Source organism: Nanorana parkeri, unplaced genomic scaffold, assembly GCF_000935625.1.
Source record: "Nanorana parkeri isolate BGI_ZX_2015 unplaced genomic scaffold, ASM93562v1 scaffold1901, whole genome shotgun sequence".
NCBI lineage: Eukaryota > Metazoa > Chordata > Amphibia > Anura > Dicroglossidae > Nanorana > Nanorana parkeri.
In genome coordinates, this window is record NW_017308169.1 from 154,506 (window position 1) to 170,241 (window position 15,736).

General features: G+C 42.7%; 1 protein-coding gene and 1 long non-coding RNA gene across 2 annotated transcripts in view; one reads left to right on the plus strand and one right to left on the minus strand.

Moving 5' to 3' along the window:
• Nucleotides 1-9,430, plus strand: part of LOC108800072 — a 15,692-nt gene extending 6,262 nt beyond the window's left edge. The window contains exon 3 of the long non-coding RNA XR_001942068.1: nucleotides 8,779-9,430. This is a non-coding gene — a long non-coding RNA (uncharacterized LOC108800072). The remainder of the gene's footprint in view (nucleotides 1-8,778) is intronic.
• A 1,849-nt stretch (nucleotides 9,431-11,279) lies between these two features.
• Nucleotides 11,280-15,736, minus strand: part of LATS2 (large tumor suppressor kinase 2) — a 56,124-nt gene continuing 51,667 nt past the window's right edge. The window contains exons 5-7 of the mRNA XM_018572015.1: nucleotides 15,297-15,479; nucleotides 13,361-13,467; nucleotides 11,280-12,152 (exon numbers count right to left, since the gene is read on the minus strand). Coding sequence (XP_018427517.1) covers nucleotides 11,661-12,152; nucleotides 13,361-13,467; nucleotides 15,297-15,479 — 782 coding nt within the window. The 3' untranslated portion in view covers nucleotides 11,280-11,660. The remainder of the gene's footprint in view (nucleotides 12,153-13,360; nucleotides 13,468-15,296; nucleotides 15,480-15,736) is intronic.

A 15,736-nucleotide genomic window follows, 5' to 3' on the forward strand; every position in this document is an offset into this window, starting at 1 on the left:
CCCCAAAAAAAACACATTGGGATTTTCATTGGAATGGAAAATTCAGCTGAAGAGCAGCGAGCTCTGAGGGCACATGGATTTTAGCCTAAAATGCTCCTTTGCGCACACCGATATTCAGCCCCTGCACCCAGCTCAGCAGACAAAGGGCAGATGGCTAGTGAATCAGGCTAATGGGAATGTGCCTTGTTTTATATATATGAATGACATGCCACATGTCGTAGGAAGAAGTTTTCAGGTATACACTTGCTCAGCAGATATCACCCTGGCTCCACTGTCATCTTTAGAGTAATAAACTACTGACTCATTTTCTTCCCAAGATGAGATGGTTGGGGATGTCTTCTTAGGTCTGAATGGGCCCACAGACATGTCTGTAGGACTTCAATGATGACCCCTCTTGGAGGAAGTATTGCTTGGCTAGTAAGGATTTCCAGGGTGGTAGCACTAGCCTTTTCCTAAGAAAGTCAGTGCTTGCAGCACTCAACCCTTCACTCTACATAGGCACACATATGCATGGAGCAGGATTTACTTGTAGGCCCAAATCAACTGGTGGGACTCAATCCAGCACCAGAGGTGTCATTAAGCCTGGGCACCTGTGCCAGGTCAACAATATTCAACATGCAGATCACCCGTGGTGGATTGATCTTCCACTGTTAGCTCCCATGTGATAGCATGCTACTGGTGACAAGTTCTCTTTAGGGAAAGCTGTCTCACCGGCTCCTAAAAGTAAACAGTGACCGGAAGCTGCTGAAGCCATCTTGGTCATTGTCCTGGGGGCACCGAGTAAGCAGACTCTCCACACAGTACTGTTTGCATACATGTGGCAGCCTGGCATTAAAGACCACCCTCCATGCGGCCACATATTTTGCGTATGGCCGGTGGCGAGTGGTAAACTATGGTTATGTTAGCAGTATCATGCCTGATGAAAAGAAAAAGTGTTATAACCTCCCTGGCGGTCTGATTATCTCAGTATGTTTTCTTTTTCTATTTTTTACTTTTGAATTTCCCGCTGGTTTCCGCCCCCCCTGCGATGCCGATGCCGGCATCGGCCGGAGGACACTGGGACAAGGTAAGTGACGCTACAGTGTAATCCCGGGTGTGGCTCGGGGTTACTGCTTTTGGTACTGAAAATTAACCCCGAGCCACAATCGGGATTACCGCCAGGGAGGTTAAAGAAGAACTCCAGGAATGTTAAAACCTGCACTGCAAGGGAATGTCTCTCGTAGTCAAATGGACCTGCAATAGACGTGATGACATCAGCTGTCCTAAGACTGCCAGAGCCCAGAGGGAGAAGAAGCTGCGGGCCCAGTGGGACTGAGACTAAGGGTAATACAGCCCCCTAGACAACATGAGCACTTGTACTGCAGGGGGTAGCCCCACTGCAAGGATACGTTTTTAATATCCCTGGAGTTCTTCTTTAAAAGCTAGAATTTTCAGTTTGTTGGGCCTGTCAGTAAATGTTTTCAGAACAGTAGTTTTCTGAGCCCTAGTCCACCTGCACGCCATATCTTCATTACACCACTAGGTGGCAATATAGATTTATACTAGGAACAGTGATTTATGCTGAGCTACATAGACAAAGACAACCAGCCAAGTTTCTTTCCTGTGAATGGGCCGACATCCAGCATGCATTACACGTTCCATGTGTTGCCAAATGATAAAAAGAAACACAAAATATATCTACTGAAATGTTCTTAAGTGCATAAGCAGCTGGAGACAATAAATACTTTCTGCCAGGCAAATAAAAAATGTAAGGTTACTTTGTTTGGAATAGATAGGATTCCTATGTTGTGTGGATACTGGCGAGTTAAATTACTGTTCTTCTGGGGGCTCCGGCAGCCATATCTCTGTGCCCAACCTGTTCTGAGAGAAATGCAGGGGCTGCCACTGCTGAAGCTGGATGACTGGCATACAGAGTCTCTGGCTTCAATACTGTTGGCCACTAACCTAGAACAAATATACACCCCAGTGTTCATTTCCTTGATGAAAATATTTTCGTCATGTTTTCAGTAACTAAAACTAATAAAAACCCAGTTAATAGGACTAAAACTGTGACGAAAATACATTCGTCAAAGAACAAAAACACAATGAAAATGGGAGGGACTATTGCATTTACCTATTTGGACTTCTGGTTCCCTCGGAGTTCCGCCAAAGCCTCAGTCCCCTGACTATCGGCAGCTGGATTGGCTGAGACGCTGGCTCCATTGGCCTCCCTGCCGCCTGGATCAACGCCCTGCAAACCGCAGAGAATACTCCTTCATCGGTTACTAAAGACGTTCTATATCACAGCAGCTAAATCTGTGTCTGTATTGCATGTTCAAACCTTAATGCCATAAGTAATAACAGGTTAATGAAGGTTTACTCCAGGGATATATAATGAGTTTGGAAATTCTAGAGAATTGCTTAATTAACACATTACACTTTGAATAAAGCCGTTCGATTTTAGTCAACAGAACTAGACTAAAACATTTCAGATGACTAAAATTGGACTAAAACTAAACTGGAATTTTCCGTCAAAATGAACACCAAGACTGAGTCAAAACTTTATGAGGAACACTATACCACTACTGAGTAGGGTCACCCTTTGTTTTCACAACGGCCTCAATTCTTTGTGGCATGGATTCCACAAACATTCCTTTGAGTCTGCTCCAGGTTGGCATGATTGCATCATGCGATTTCAGATGCACAATTATGCTGCAAATCTCCGGTTCTACCACGTCCTAAATGTGTTCTTTGGATTCAGATCTGGTGACTGGCCTACTATATGTGTCACAGCAGAAATTGAGATTCATCAGACCATGCTAAACTTTTCCAGATTTTTGACATCTCTCATTAACTGCCGAACTGCCACTCACTGGATGTTTTCAGTGTTTTGCATCATTTTGAGTACACTCTAGAGCAGCATTTCTCAGCCTTTTTTTAGTCATGGCAGTCTTTAAAAATATGCAAAATCTTACGGCATACCAGTCTAGAGTGTAAAAAAACAATGTGTGGCCCTTCCAAAATCCATAGCAGACCCTTGTCCCAGATCTTATATGGATTTTAAGGGGGACCCCACGCAAATCTGAAGCCTCCGTCACATTAGAGCCTCCCTTTTCAATTTAGAATCCCGCCTTTTAAATCAGGAGTCCCCTCCTTTTGTATCAGAGCCCCCAGCCATATCACAAGCCCTCCCTTTCACTTCAGGAGCCATATTCACATCAGATCCCCATCCCCCTTTACATCAGAGTTCCCCCTTTCACATCAGAAGCCTGTCTGCACCATGGAAAGGAATGAAAGCTGTTCTAACAAACTGCTGTGCCTGAAAATCTCAGATTAGCATTTACAGAGATACTTAAATCAGCCATCTGGCACCAACAATCAAGTCAGAGTCAAAAATCGCAGAGAACACTTTCCCCCCCCCCAGCTTCCAACCTATACCTGCATGATTTTATGCATTGCACTTCTGCCACACGATCAGCTGATTTGGTGTACAGGTCCCTAGTGAATTGCTTGGTGAGTGTACATATAAAGAAAGTCAGCATAATGTCAGAAGTCCTTATCTGTAATGAAATAAATATGTTTGTAACGAGATACAATTCAAGACATCGCTGGAGAGAATGAGCATATAAATGTAACAACTGCTATACCTGTAGTATCAATGGTTACATATATTTGATCTTTCCTTCCAACGGTTTCTTGAATTGTAACATTGTATCTCCTTACTAACATGTATATTTCCCATGATCCTCAGCTCCATCTAGTCACCATGATGTGGTATTTTCCCCATTCCCTTTGTTTTATATGAATACATAAATATACATGATCATACCCCTTCAGTAGTGATCATGTGATTGTGACTAAATGCCTATGCTTTTAGGGCCAGTTCACACCACAAAGTCTGCGTTTCAGAGCGTTCGGCCCCTGGCACCCAAGCGGCCAGCTACCTGCGTTCAGGGGTGTGGCGGTGCATTGAAGTCAATGGCACTGCAGCCACGCCCCCAGTGCAATCGCCCACACCTGAAACGCAGGCACATAAGTGCCTGCATTCCGGTCCAGTGCAATCTGCAAAAATACTGCAAGCACTATTTTTGCAGATCGCACTGGACCAGAACTCAGGCACTAATGTGCCTGCGTTCCGGGAGCGGGCGTGACTGCGGTGCCATTGACTACAATGCACCGCCACGCCCCCTCCCGCAGGGAGCCGGCCACCTGGCGTTCCAGTGGCCCAACACTCTGGAACGCAGACTTTGTGGTGTGAACCGGCCCTCAAACAGCACAGGAGGGAGCCTGGAATTGCATTCTCGCCAGGTAAGGTACTTTAGCTCTTGTAATACTCTGTGTGTTCATCCCTGCAAGACTGATAACATACAGGGCTACATGTGAACAATCTAGGACAACAGCGCTGAACTGCAGAATTTTTCCAAATCAGCTATTTTGTCCTAGACAGTTCACTTCTCCACACTCTTCACCCTTTTGTGGATAGACCTGATAGTTTCAAGGTAATAATTGCTCAGACAGCAGTTTGCGGAGTCAGTGTTGGGTGGCATGGTGACTGGTTACCAGTGCTGCTTTGCAGTAGCGGATCCTAAACTTGATATGCACCACAGACACTATCTGCATGGAGTCCACTTATCCTTCCTGTGTTTGTGTGGTTTCCCCTCACAATCCAAAAACATCTGCAGAGTTATTCACAAAAGGGTGAAGAGTTTGGAGAAGTCAGGAGAAGTGAACAATCTAGGACAGAATAGCGGATTTGGAAAAAGTCTCCAATTCAGCTCCCTTTCCAGTTCAGCTATTTTGTCCTAGATTGTTCCCTTCTCCTGCCTTCTAATTCCTCACCCTTTATGAATAACCCTGATAGATAATTAGGTAATTTCTCTCTACAAAATCCCTGAGCTTGTACAAGTGCTGAAGAGGACCATACTGTATATAGGGGTTCAGCCTAAGGAATAGTTCTCTATACTCTGCAAAAATGATCCTGTGCTGATAGAAAGTTTATCATTAATGGTATTCAGTTATAATGGTATTTTTTTTAATTTTATGAGCCTAGTGAAGTTTTTTCCAATACAGATCTAGAACAAATGTGCAGATCAGGACTTCTTCCTTCACTTGATACATATTTGTTCTTGGGTCAGTGACCCATTTAGTTCTACAGCAGCGGTTCTCAACCTGTGGGTCACGACCCCGTCGGGGGTCGATTGACGATTTGCCAGGGGTCGCCTACAGACATGCCAACTCTCCCGCTATTAGATAGCGGCTCCTGGCCGCCCGGGAGAGAAACACGTTCTCCCGGAAAGGTTTACCCTGCTCGATCTGCTTTCCCTGCTCTGGTTTTTTTTTTCTCGGACATCGGAGCCGCCGGTAATAATAATAAAAAAAAAACAGCATAGGAATGCATAGCTGGATTCCTATTGGCTATATCACTTTGCAATAGCCAATAGCAAACTAGCTATTGCACCCGCCCACTGCAGTGGGGGACCTGAAGTTCTCCATCAGGTCCTCTTCTAGTCAATTGACAGCAGCAGAGGGCGGGTGCAATAGCCAGCTTGCTATTGGATATTGCAAATTGAAATAGCCAATAGGAATCTAGCTATGCATTCCTAAAAAAACAGAGCAGGGAAAGGTTTACTCTGATCGAGCAGAGTAAACCTTTCCGGGAGAAAGCTTTTCTCTCCCGGGCGGCCGGGAGCCGATATTGAACGGTAGCAGAATTACAGCGATGAAGGAGCAACGAAAATTATTTTACTGTTACGGGTCGCCACAAATTGGGCAATTGTATCAAAGGGTCGCGGCACTAGAAAGGTTGAGAACCGCTGTTCTACAGCCACTTGCTAAGCATGACAGTCAACCATTATTTTCAGATGGAGGCTATTTCCATATGAATAGGTTTCTCCCACCCACCCTACAAACACCAGTGGGATTAGTGCCCTGCTGTTGCTTACGTTATTTGATAGACCCGGACCTAAACAGCAGTTACCATCTACAGGCATTCTTTTCTTTTGACCAGGAAAAACAGAAGTGCAAGATGAAATGTTGAGAGACCATGTTATACTCGTTATCGACTGTGCGATTGATGTACATACCTACTTCCAACTCTTGCATTGTTTTCTTTGGGTCGGTTCACAATATCTGATTTCACCAGTAGGTGGTGCTGTAAGCAAATCCTTTTATTTATTTATCTAAATTGAACGTACAAAAGACTACAGAGAAGTTTTGTTATATTTTTATTATTTCATAAACTGTGCCAGTAAAAGCTTTTTAATGGCGTTGATATATCAATAAATAACAGATAAACTGAGTTCCTGAGAAAGAAACTACCACAATACAGGTTGTCAGATAGGTGTAAATGACAAATCAGAGTTTGGCATTATTAAAAAAGCAGTAATACTGAATCGTACAAAGTCACAGCACAAGCTCAACATATGCCAGAAGCACAACTCTCATCCAGTTGTAAACAAATACACAAATATATGTGTTGCTTAAATATCTAAAAGGGTATTATATGGCAAAATACTAAGGCAAGGTATATGAAATAATAATGTACTAAAACACAGAAACATTTCATGAGCTTCCTGGGATTGTTCATGACATAGTAATGTGGTGATTGCGGACTGTCATATTTGTGTCTTCAAATGCATTTGAGATATTTACACATGAAAGAATTGAACGGTAAGAATTTAGTACTTGGCTGGAAACAAAGTATTTGGATCCTTCCACGTATTACCAATGTGATGATCGTTGTCAAAGGTTTATACAGGAAGAACTGTTCTTAGCCAGAACTAGTTTTTTTCTTTTACATCGGAGAGAATCTGATCAGTTATCAGTTCTTGAGAAATACTCAGACTTGTTCAACAAAACAATGCAAAGACCACAGATGTATGAAGTGCAGCAACTCCTCAGGATTCAGGTTTCCTGCATTCAGATTAGTGATGTCACTACACATGGATTGCTACTGAATACTGCAACCTCTTTGTATTGGTTTCTGCAATATCTTTTTCAATAAGCCTGTTTATGTCTACAATTGATCCGCATACACCCAGACAACATGTCTGAAAAAGAGACCCGAGTTCTAGTGTAAACTGCATGCCAGATAGCAGAACCCCTCTTTTTAGTTGATTCCCGGTTATGACTCAGGAGCCTCAAAACCTGGGGTGCCCTATTAAGCTAAAAAAAGAAAAGTTAAATCTCCTACTGTATGCCAATTAAATAAATGATTTCATGTTTCCACTTCTATTAATGGCCACTGCCAGACTGAACAAAGACAAAACCTGGTGGGACTTTTATCATGGCAGATGGTGGTAAAAGAGAGCAGAGGTTCATGACACTTATGCTGGTTAGACTTCCTATTTCATTTGTTGGAGCTTGCAATAACTTATTCCTACGAAGTCTGAATAAATGTGTAACTAGACTTGGCCGTGGCAGCCACTATCTGTCACCCTTCAATTTAAAGGAAATCACTCAGTACAGAAATATAGGAACTTGCACTGCTGGCTTTCAAGCTCTCAGCCTGACATCCTCTAACTTTACTTCAAACTCAGGAGTTAAATGTTAAAACTGCATTCATGTACATGAACTATTACCAAAAATGTATCTTATTTGTGTATTACTCGGCTGCAGATCCTCAAATCATCTCCGAATTGGTGCTGACACTGTGCTTCCTTCTGGAGGGGGGCTACTTTTCTTCCCCATGGTCCCTGTGTGTGTTATAAGGCAGCCACCACTCCAAATTCACTCCCGGGATGGACTACATTCTCATGTTTAGTTTACTAATGTGTATTACTACATGGGTGGAGCTCATCAAGGGGATATTTCCAATTATTAGTCCTATCCATTAGATTATCCTTATAATTACATTTCTTACATCTGAGCATATAAATTAAGGTGTCTCTGAGATCTCTTTTTCAGACAGCTGATGTCAACCATTCAGATTCCAGGCCCGTTCACACCAGATGCGTTGCGACTGTGCTGGAAAAGTCTAATTGTACATACAAGGCAATTTGCTCACTTCGCACCATCGCAATGTGGTTGAGTGTTCTTTTTTCAGCGCAGTACCAGCGCATGGCACCGTGCCAATAGAACTTAATGAAATGTTACTCGTGACATTTCAATAATGTTCTAACAAAGAAAATTAAACAGTGCGATGCACTGGGATCGGCGCATCAGCACTGTTCCCTGTCCATCAGCGTGGCTTGTGGGTACAACTAGCCCTCCATGTTCTGTTAAAAAAAAAAACAAAAAAAAAACGGACTGGCTGTAATGAACTTATTACAGTTTTATTGGGACACAATACATTAGATTGTTTAATTTATTTGTATTTGATTAGGTTATGACTTCTTTGTTTACAGCAAATACTAAGACACAAGATTTGAGCCCAGCCAGACTTTTAGTTTTGGATAGATTTGGGAAGATTTAATACTGCTATCTGTGACTCAGTTGGAGAAATTCCTCCTCACTTTCTGTCCCTGCCTGTGACAGCAGGATAAAAGAGGGTGAGGGGGGGTTGTCACTAGGACAGGGAAACAAAGACCCTAATAATAAAGTGACCTCTACCATTTTACCGATTTATGCAATCTGTTTCCACTGAAGAGATTTATCATCACTTCCTGTCCCGGGAGGAAATGAGGGAAATTCTCTTTAAAAGGGACATACAGTAAATAAAAAGACTCTATCCCTTCCCTGTCCAAAACTAAAATGTTTTGGCTGGAGCTGTGCTTTAATATGACAGACACATTGTGGTGAGTAATGTACAACATCTGACAATCTTTCTTGGGAATCTGAAAATGGACAATGTGCGATAAGCAGATATCAGCTATGCAAATAACGTCTATGCAGCAGGAAGACTTATGGTGCAGAAGCCAAACACAACATTAATAGAAGGCCAAACTCATTCAGCTATTAAGATGCACCAGTTACCTGGCCAACGTATAAGAAGCCATGTCAGTTGATGGCTCAGCTCACAATATGACTTCCCCTTTGCGAGTATGTGACAGGAAAAGAAGCTTTGTAGATATATACAGAGTATTACAGACAATGACAGACAGAAAATATCATACAAGTCTTTACATCAACATTCTCTAATAAAGCCCCCACACAGCTGCCATCTTCCTCTAACCCGGCAATGGTCTCCTCATGGGCTATCACACTAATTACTACATCACCTTTCTTTCTTCCACTTACAGGGAGTCACACAGGACCAGCCCATGGACGTAGGGACACCTTGCAGACCATGCAGCGTGCACACAATTCCTCACACAGCCTACTACAACCCTTCAGGCAACGACGGAGCAGCCAATCAGTAGAGGCAAGGCAGAAATGAATGGCACAACACCCGCAGAATTATTTTTCTTTATAAAAGCAAAATAATCATTGGAATAATATTGCACAGAGGTGATGTCACATGTCGTGGGGATATACGCCTTTCATACATGGTGTGGGGTTATTTTATTTAGGTGCAATCGATGGAAGGACAATGCCACCTAAAACTGGGTGCTGGGAAAGCTACCGATTACACCTCCTCGAAAGAGATGTGTGTCTTTCAGCTTGCCAGTAAACCCAAACCTGTATAACATTTTGGGATGCCTTTGGCCTCTAAAAGGGATTCTTTCCTTTTTTTTCCCTTACCTGTGCTGGACTTTTTACATTAAAGGTCTGGCACTAGGAATGACAGGCGGCTATTAAGTGACATTGATATAGTGACATTCAGCCAAAGATCACCCATTTTTAAAGTGACCTGCCTTAAAATGCATCGAAACCCAAGTACAAAATGATGCTATATTGCAGCTTACAGTCCTTATATGTGGTGGCTGCATTTGTTTTCCCTTTCCTTTCCCCCTACTACTCCTGCCAGTAACATATCCCACCACCTACCTATAACATAGGAGGGGGGTGTTATATTGTTCACGTAGGTAAACTGTGCAGAGCTAATAATACTGCTGGAGATTTCAGTGCAGCACAGGCACAGAGCACAGCAAATTAAAAAAGAGCTATGGTCATAGTTCTCTTTTGGGTCACAGGAGAACATTTACTAATGTCCTCCAGTGACCCAAAGCTCAGCATATAGCGGGCTATATGTTGACAGTGCAGAGCCGCGCTGCAGACAGGAAAGATCCTGACAATATTGTCGGGATCCACCCCACTGGCTGATTTACAGCTGTCTCTGCCTTTTTAGAACCAGCTGTGCCCGCCCCCTCCCTTTTCTGTCCCTCCAGTAAGCGCTGGAAGAACAGAGAGGGAGAGGAGAATCCCTGCAGAGAGCGGTGGCTGACAGTCACTGCTCTGCAGGGAGAAGCTCATGAACTGAGCGATCGCTCAGATCTCGAGCTATAGAGCCAACATGTGACAGCTGCAGTGTCACACGTCAGCTCTAACTATGGGGATGAGTGTATTTCACTCTCCCCCATCATTCTCCTTTAAGAGCTCACAGGATTTCCAGCAGGATCAATATTTTTTGCACATATTGAACAGATATAGTTAACAGCTTTTAATGGCATATTTAACAGACCTAAAGGGAGCAAATAAGAGTAAGTTCATTGTTAGGGTTTACATACACTTTAAGCTCAAATGATTTCGTTCAGACTGACCACCCCTACTTGCACGTCCTCTAAGGCAATATGGCAGAAACAGGCTACGAAATCTTACAAACAAAATAGTAAAAGTGAGTCGTTTCTGCAGTCACTTTACATGAACACTCTCTATCAAACATTCCCCCATCCTGACAAGTCTTATCTTTCCCATTCAATAGTCAAATAAAATACCTAATATGAAACAGAAAAAAACAGCAGCACGTTATGTCATGTTAAAATTCTGCATAGACATATATAAAAACATACGTATTAGAAAATATATAAGTGCTCTTTCTAAAAAATATATATAGATTACTGTTGAGGTCGTCAATAACTGCGGTTTTACGTGTACAATACAAATATATGGCATGTACTTTGTATGGAACAATAGGCTCCTTCAATGGCCACAGGATACCAATCCGATAATCATGGATCCAAGCAGATTTCACTTCATCTGCAATGCAGCCCACTGCCGTACTGGCTATTGTGTGTCGCAGTACGGGATGGACGACGAGAGAAACCCCAATAATAGGTTGAAGTGAGTGGACTCATTTCTACTTTCACAAACTAGGATACAGCAAGTGAAAAGGATGGAGGTTTAAGAATGATGTATAGGTTCTCCGACACAGAACGTGCCTCCTCTGCAGACATCTTAGGAAAGGAGAAGGGGGAAGTATACCCACTAAGTCAGATTTTGCTGCCCGTTTGGACCAACTGACTCATCCAACTATCCAGAGTGATCTCCTGTTGCTTGAATATAACAAAGCAAACTGTGGCCTTCATCAGTCTTCCTCATCTTTGGTTTTTGCTGAGACCTTCGTAGCTTATACAGCTCACGTCAATGAATGGCTTTGTGAGTCGGATATGTGTGAAGGTCAAAACGGTGAAGTTCTAAAAAGTACCAAGTACATCCAAAGCTCAACAGATGTTCAGATACATCCGTTGTTCTTTGCCGCAGAGGCAAGAGGGTGACAATTTCCTTCAGAATGCTATGCAGTTTGTAAGGACACTTAGTCGCATCCATTTTCCGGAATTGCGCAAAGTTATGACACGTCTTTGATGGCAAGATCTTGTTGGCAAATAATACTATGAGCGTTTTTTAAAAAGCGCTGGCTGAGTTCACACATAGACTGGCTGGCAGCTTTCTGTCTCACCAGAGTTTGTCTTATTTTCTTCCTGCAGTTCTTCACACGGCAGGGCCTCCCCACGAGATGGCTTAGGGTAGCGAAATGGGTAGCCATTGTCATCAAAGAACCTGCGGAAAGTAAACTCGTAAAAAGCGTGCTCTGGGTGTTTGTTGTTGGGAGACATGAGCGTGTCCAAGGCCATTGTGCTGTCCCCACTGTCATTCCAAGGGCTTTCCTCATCGACCGGATCAAAGTTTGACGTGTCCATTGGGTGGCTGATTTTTGGGACATAAGGTGCTGGCTGCCGCCGAATTTCAGTAGAGAAGTCCATGGTACTAAAAAAGGGGTGAGCCTTTATTTCATCAGCTCCATTTCTCCCCAGTCTGCTTTCTGCTGCACAACAAAGCTTGATGATCAGATCTGTGGCTTCTGGGCTCAGGTTAACCTGGGGGGGAATGTGAAGCGTATTCTCCCAGTTTATCACCTACAAAATAATACATAAGAATTAGAAATATACAAAAGAAACTAAAAAGACTATGGACAGCTTACCAAATATCCATTTAAGTATAATCCAGTGTTCACAAAATAAAAATGGCCTTAAATTGTTAAAAGCATGCAGCCAGCAGGCCTATAAGGGTTCTTTTGACAAGATGTACTGCTAAAAATAGAACTTAACCCCCCCGGCCTTTTCTTTGCAAAAAAAAACCATACAGTCAATGCTTACTAGCCCATGCCTAGTGTATGCTGCATTCAAGGCACGGCTTGATAACTGTCACAGTTGACTGTGTGCATATGTCAGCTCTCAACCAATCTTTTAGAACCTTAAATGTTTGGTGTTATAACTGGTCATGTGTAAAGGCCCAAATGGAGGTTACAGTGACAATGTCCTTGGCACATAGGAGGATAGAAGGTTTTAAGGGCTATGGGGTGGGCTTGGTGTTCTTTTAAATATTCAAGAAGTCCTGCATCATTCCAAAGCATTTTTAGGCTTTACCGTTTCTATCCCTGCTCCCTATGAGAAGTGCACCCAAACTGCTATAACCAATAGCTTAAGAGCAGGTTTACACCGTTTTTTACACCAATGTGGTCCAGAAAATGGTGTGAATCTGCCCGCAGTTTCAGATCAGACAAAATGAGACAAGCAGTATTTTTCTGATCTGGTCTGGAACGGACTGCGCTGGTGGAAACAGAGGCCAGAAATAGCATAGGGATACATTAGGATACATTTTGGGTCCGGAAACAATCTGGTCTGGAGATGATCTGGATGTGGTGTGAATGGGCCCTAAAAAGGAAGAAGCAAACTGCAGTGTGAATAGCTCCATGGATGACAATAAGCAGTAATTTAACCTCCTGCTGTCCGTTGAGAAAAAACAGACGGACGGCAGACTCACACGGGTGGGTTCCCGTCATAAGACAGCTTTTTTTTCTGCGCGCACGGGCAGAAAAAACCTGCCCGTTCTTTACAGCCGTTACCGGCTGTTTGATATAACCCACATTAACCAATCAGAATCTATCTTTCACTGATCGGACTCCAATAGATTGATATTTGACTTATTGCCATGGGTTGCTGCATTCTGCACACTATTCTTCTTCCTTGCACTGTTGTATTGAATAATATAGCTGACTACTGAAGAACAACTGACAAATATGGCTGTAGGGACAAAAAGAAACATGACCTGAAGTGACACTTACCTTTAGCTGCGTTTCTGTAGGGTTAGATGCTAGGAAAGGAGGCTGACCAACTAGCATCTCAAAGAGAATGACTCCCACACTCCACCAATCACAGAGCTGTGTGTATCCTGCAAAACACAAATACAACAGTTTAGCACACCAAGAAAAATTGATAGATGACCAAACTCCACTTGGACTGGATCTTTGTCCTAGGAGAACTTTGTGTTTACTTTTAGAGAGGACCTTTACCCAGATCTTTAAAATAACAACACCTTTAGAAATGTTTAGTGATGACAATCTACAGACACATACTTCTAGATAATTGCCGGCTTTGTATTCTATGCATACCTTATTTCTCTTTTCTTCCCCAATCTTCTGACAGTGGCCATGTTTACTAAGGGTAGGTTACTAGCTCTCCTTTTACTTCCTGAAAATCTGGGACTAGGACATGTGACCATGCACATCATCTCAGGGGAGGAAATGCCTTTCCCTGAGATTTCATGAGATTTCCCAGCAATGCTCTGCTGATGTAACCCTCCCAGGATGCATTGCTTGGGCACATTGCCTCATTTGTGCCAAAAGTTGATAAACTCTATTTGTAAGTAAATGAAAAACATGTTTGTTTAACTAATGATTGGAAGATGATTTTAGATCAGCATGCAGAGCCGGATGCTGATGTGATTTTTAGTGAAAGGGGGTAAAAGTCCACTTTAAGTGTGTAGAAGTACATTTACTGCTGAGGTCACCACTACTTGTGTGGGGAGTTGTACATAAAAATACTTCCTTAGCTTGCCCCTGGTTTTCCTCCTGCCTCCGTGTACTACGGCTCACAAAACACTAGAGAAATACAGGCAAGTCTTTAATGAGGTCAAATGGCTCGTCTAGTCTTGCTTCAGGCTGCAAGATGGATTTGTTCTCCATTGCATTAGAGGGAAAGTGCGTGACCTCTGTATCACTCTTCTCATCTACATGAACATAATAAAACCGTTCTAGCGCTGAATCAGGAATATATGCTTCTTCTCAGGCTCCCTGAAGTCAAGGTTAGTGATGCATTGGGGGTTTTTTTTTTGGGTGGGGTAAAGGTTTTGATGCATGTTTCTAGCGTTATAGTGATGGAATCTATTCAAAATAAAAAGCTACTTTAACCAGTTGACATCCGCGGTGTTAAACCCCCTTCCTGGCCAGGCCATTTTTCAGTATTCAGCGCTGCGGTACTTTGACTGACATTTATTCCGTTTGCAGCGCTGTACTGAAATTAATTTTATACCCTTTTTTGGGGACAGATAGAGCTTTCTTTTGGTGACACAAGTGTAAAGGGCCCAATATAAAAGTCTATGACAACTCACACGTGTGACCTACTCAGTTGGGTAAGCAGCTGGAGGGGGGTGGGGGCTGAATTCAGGTCATGAGAACTAGGCAGGATGGATAAGTGCTTTTTATTTGGCAGTAAACTAACCCTTTAAAATGCCACTCTAGACAAACAGGTACATTTAAACTGACTCAGGACCCAGTGAATGCCCAAAACTGCCATCTCCTCAGCATTCATCTTCATCAGTAAAATCCCCATAACTGCCTCATCCTCATCTCAGCTGACCTTCTGAATGACCCTGAATCTGAGCAACAAGCATCCAGAATGGATCGTACTTCATTTCAGACACCACTCTTTCTTTAGCCTTACTCACACATAAGGGAAGATACTGCACAGATCACATGAGGGAAGAGGAGGGAGGAGCCCAGCATAATGAAAAGTTTGACGTATATAGCTCCAATGGACTATAAAAAACTAGGCTTAGGGTAAGCAAAGTGATCTTTCTGACTGTAACGCAGTTGTGTGTCCTAGATAGGATATAAAGCTTATTGGATTCTTTGTATTTGTTGCCAGGAGTTGCACTCTATTTTACCTTTTCTATAGCTTAGCCTTTTGGTAGCTGCTGGTCTCCTTTTATATACCACTCACCTTTGCGCAGGAGGACTTCGGGGGCTATGTAATTAGGAGTCCCTACTAACGAGTGAGCCAGACATCGATGGTGCTGTCTCTTTGCTCGCTGTTCCAATGTCTTCAGTCTATCCCCACACCTGCAATTAGTCACATCATCCCACAGCTCACTGGGCTCCATACTGTCCTGCCGTATATGGTTCCCTTAAATGAAAAGTTACAAGAATGGAAAATATGTGTATTATATTTTTATTGGTAAAAAGGTAAAATAATTTTGAAATTGCAAATTAAAATCAGATCTGTAGAACTCGCATTGCTGTTAAAACTATGGTGCTCTGAAAAAAAGAGACTGTACCTTTATTGAAGCTTTTTCTGAATGTCCAAATCAAAGTCTACACTTTTTTTTATTATTGTTTGCGTTTCTATGTTGCAGGAAGTGACAGGAAGTGAGGGAATATCTC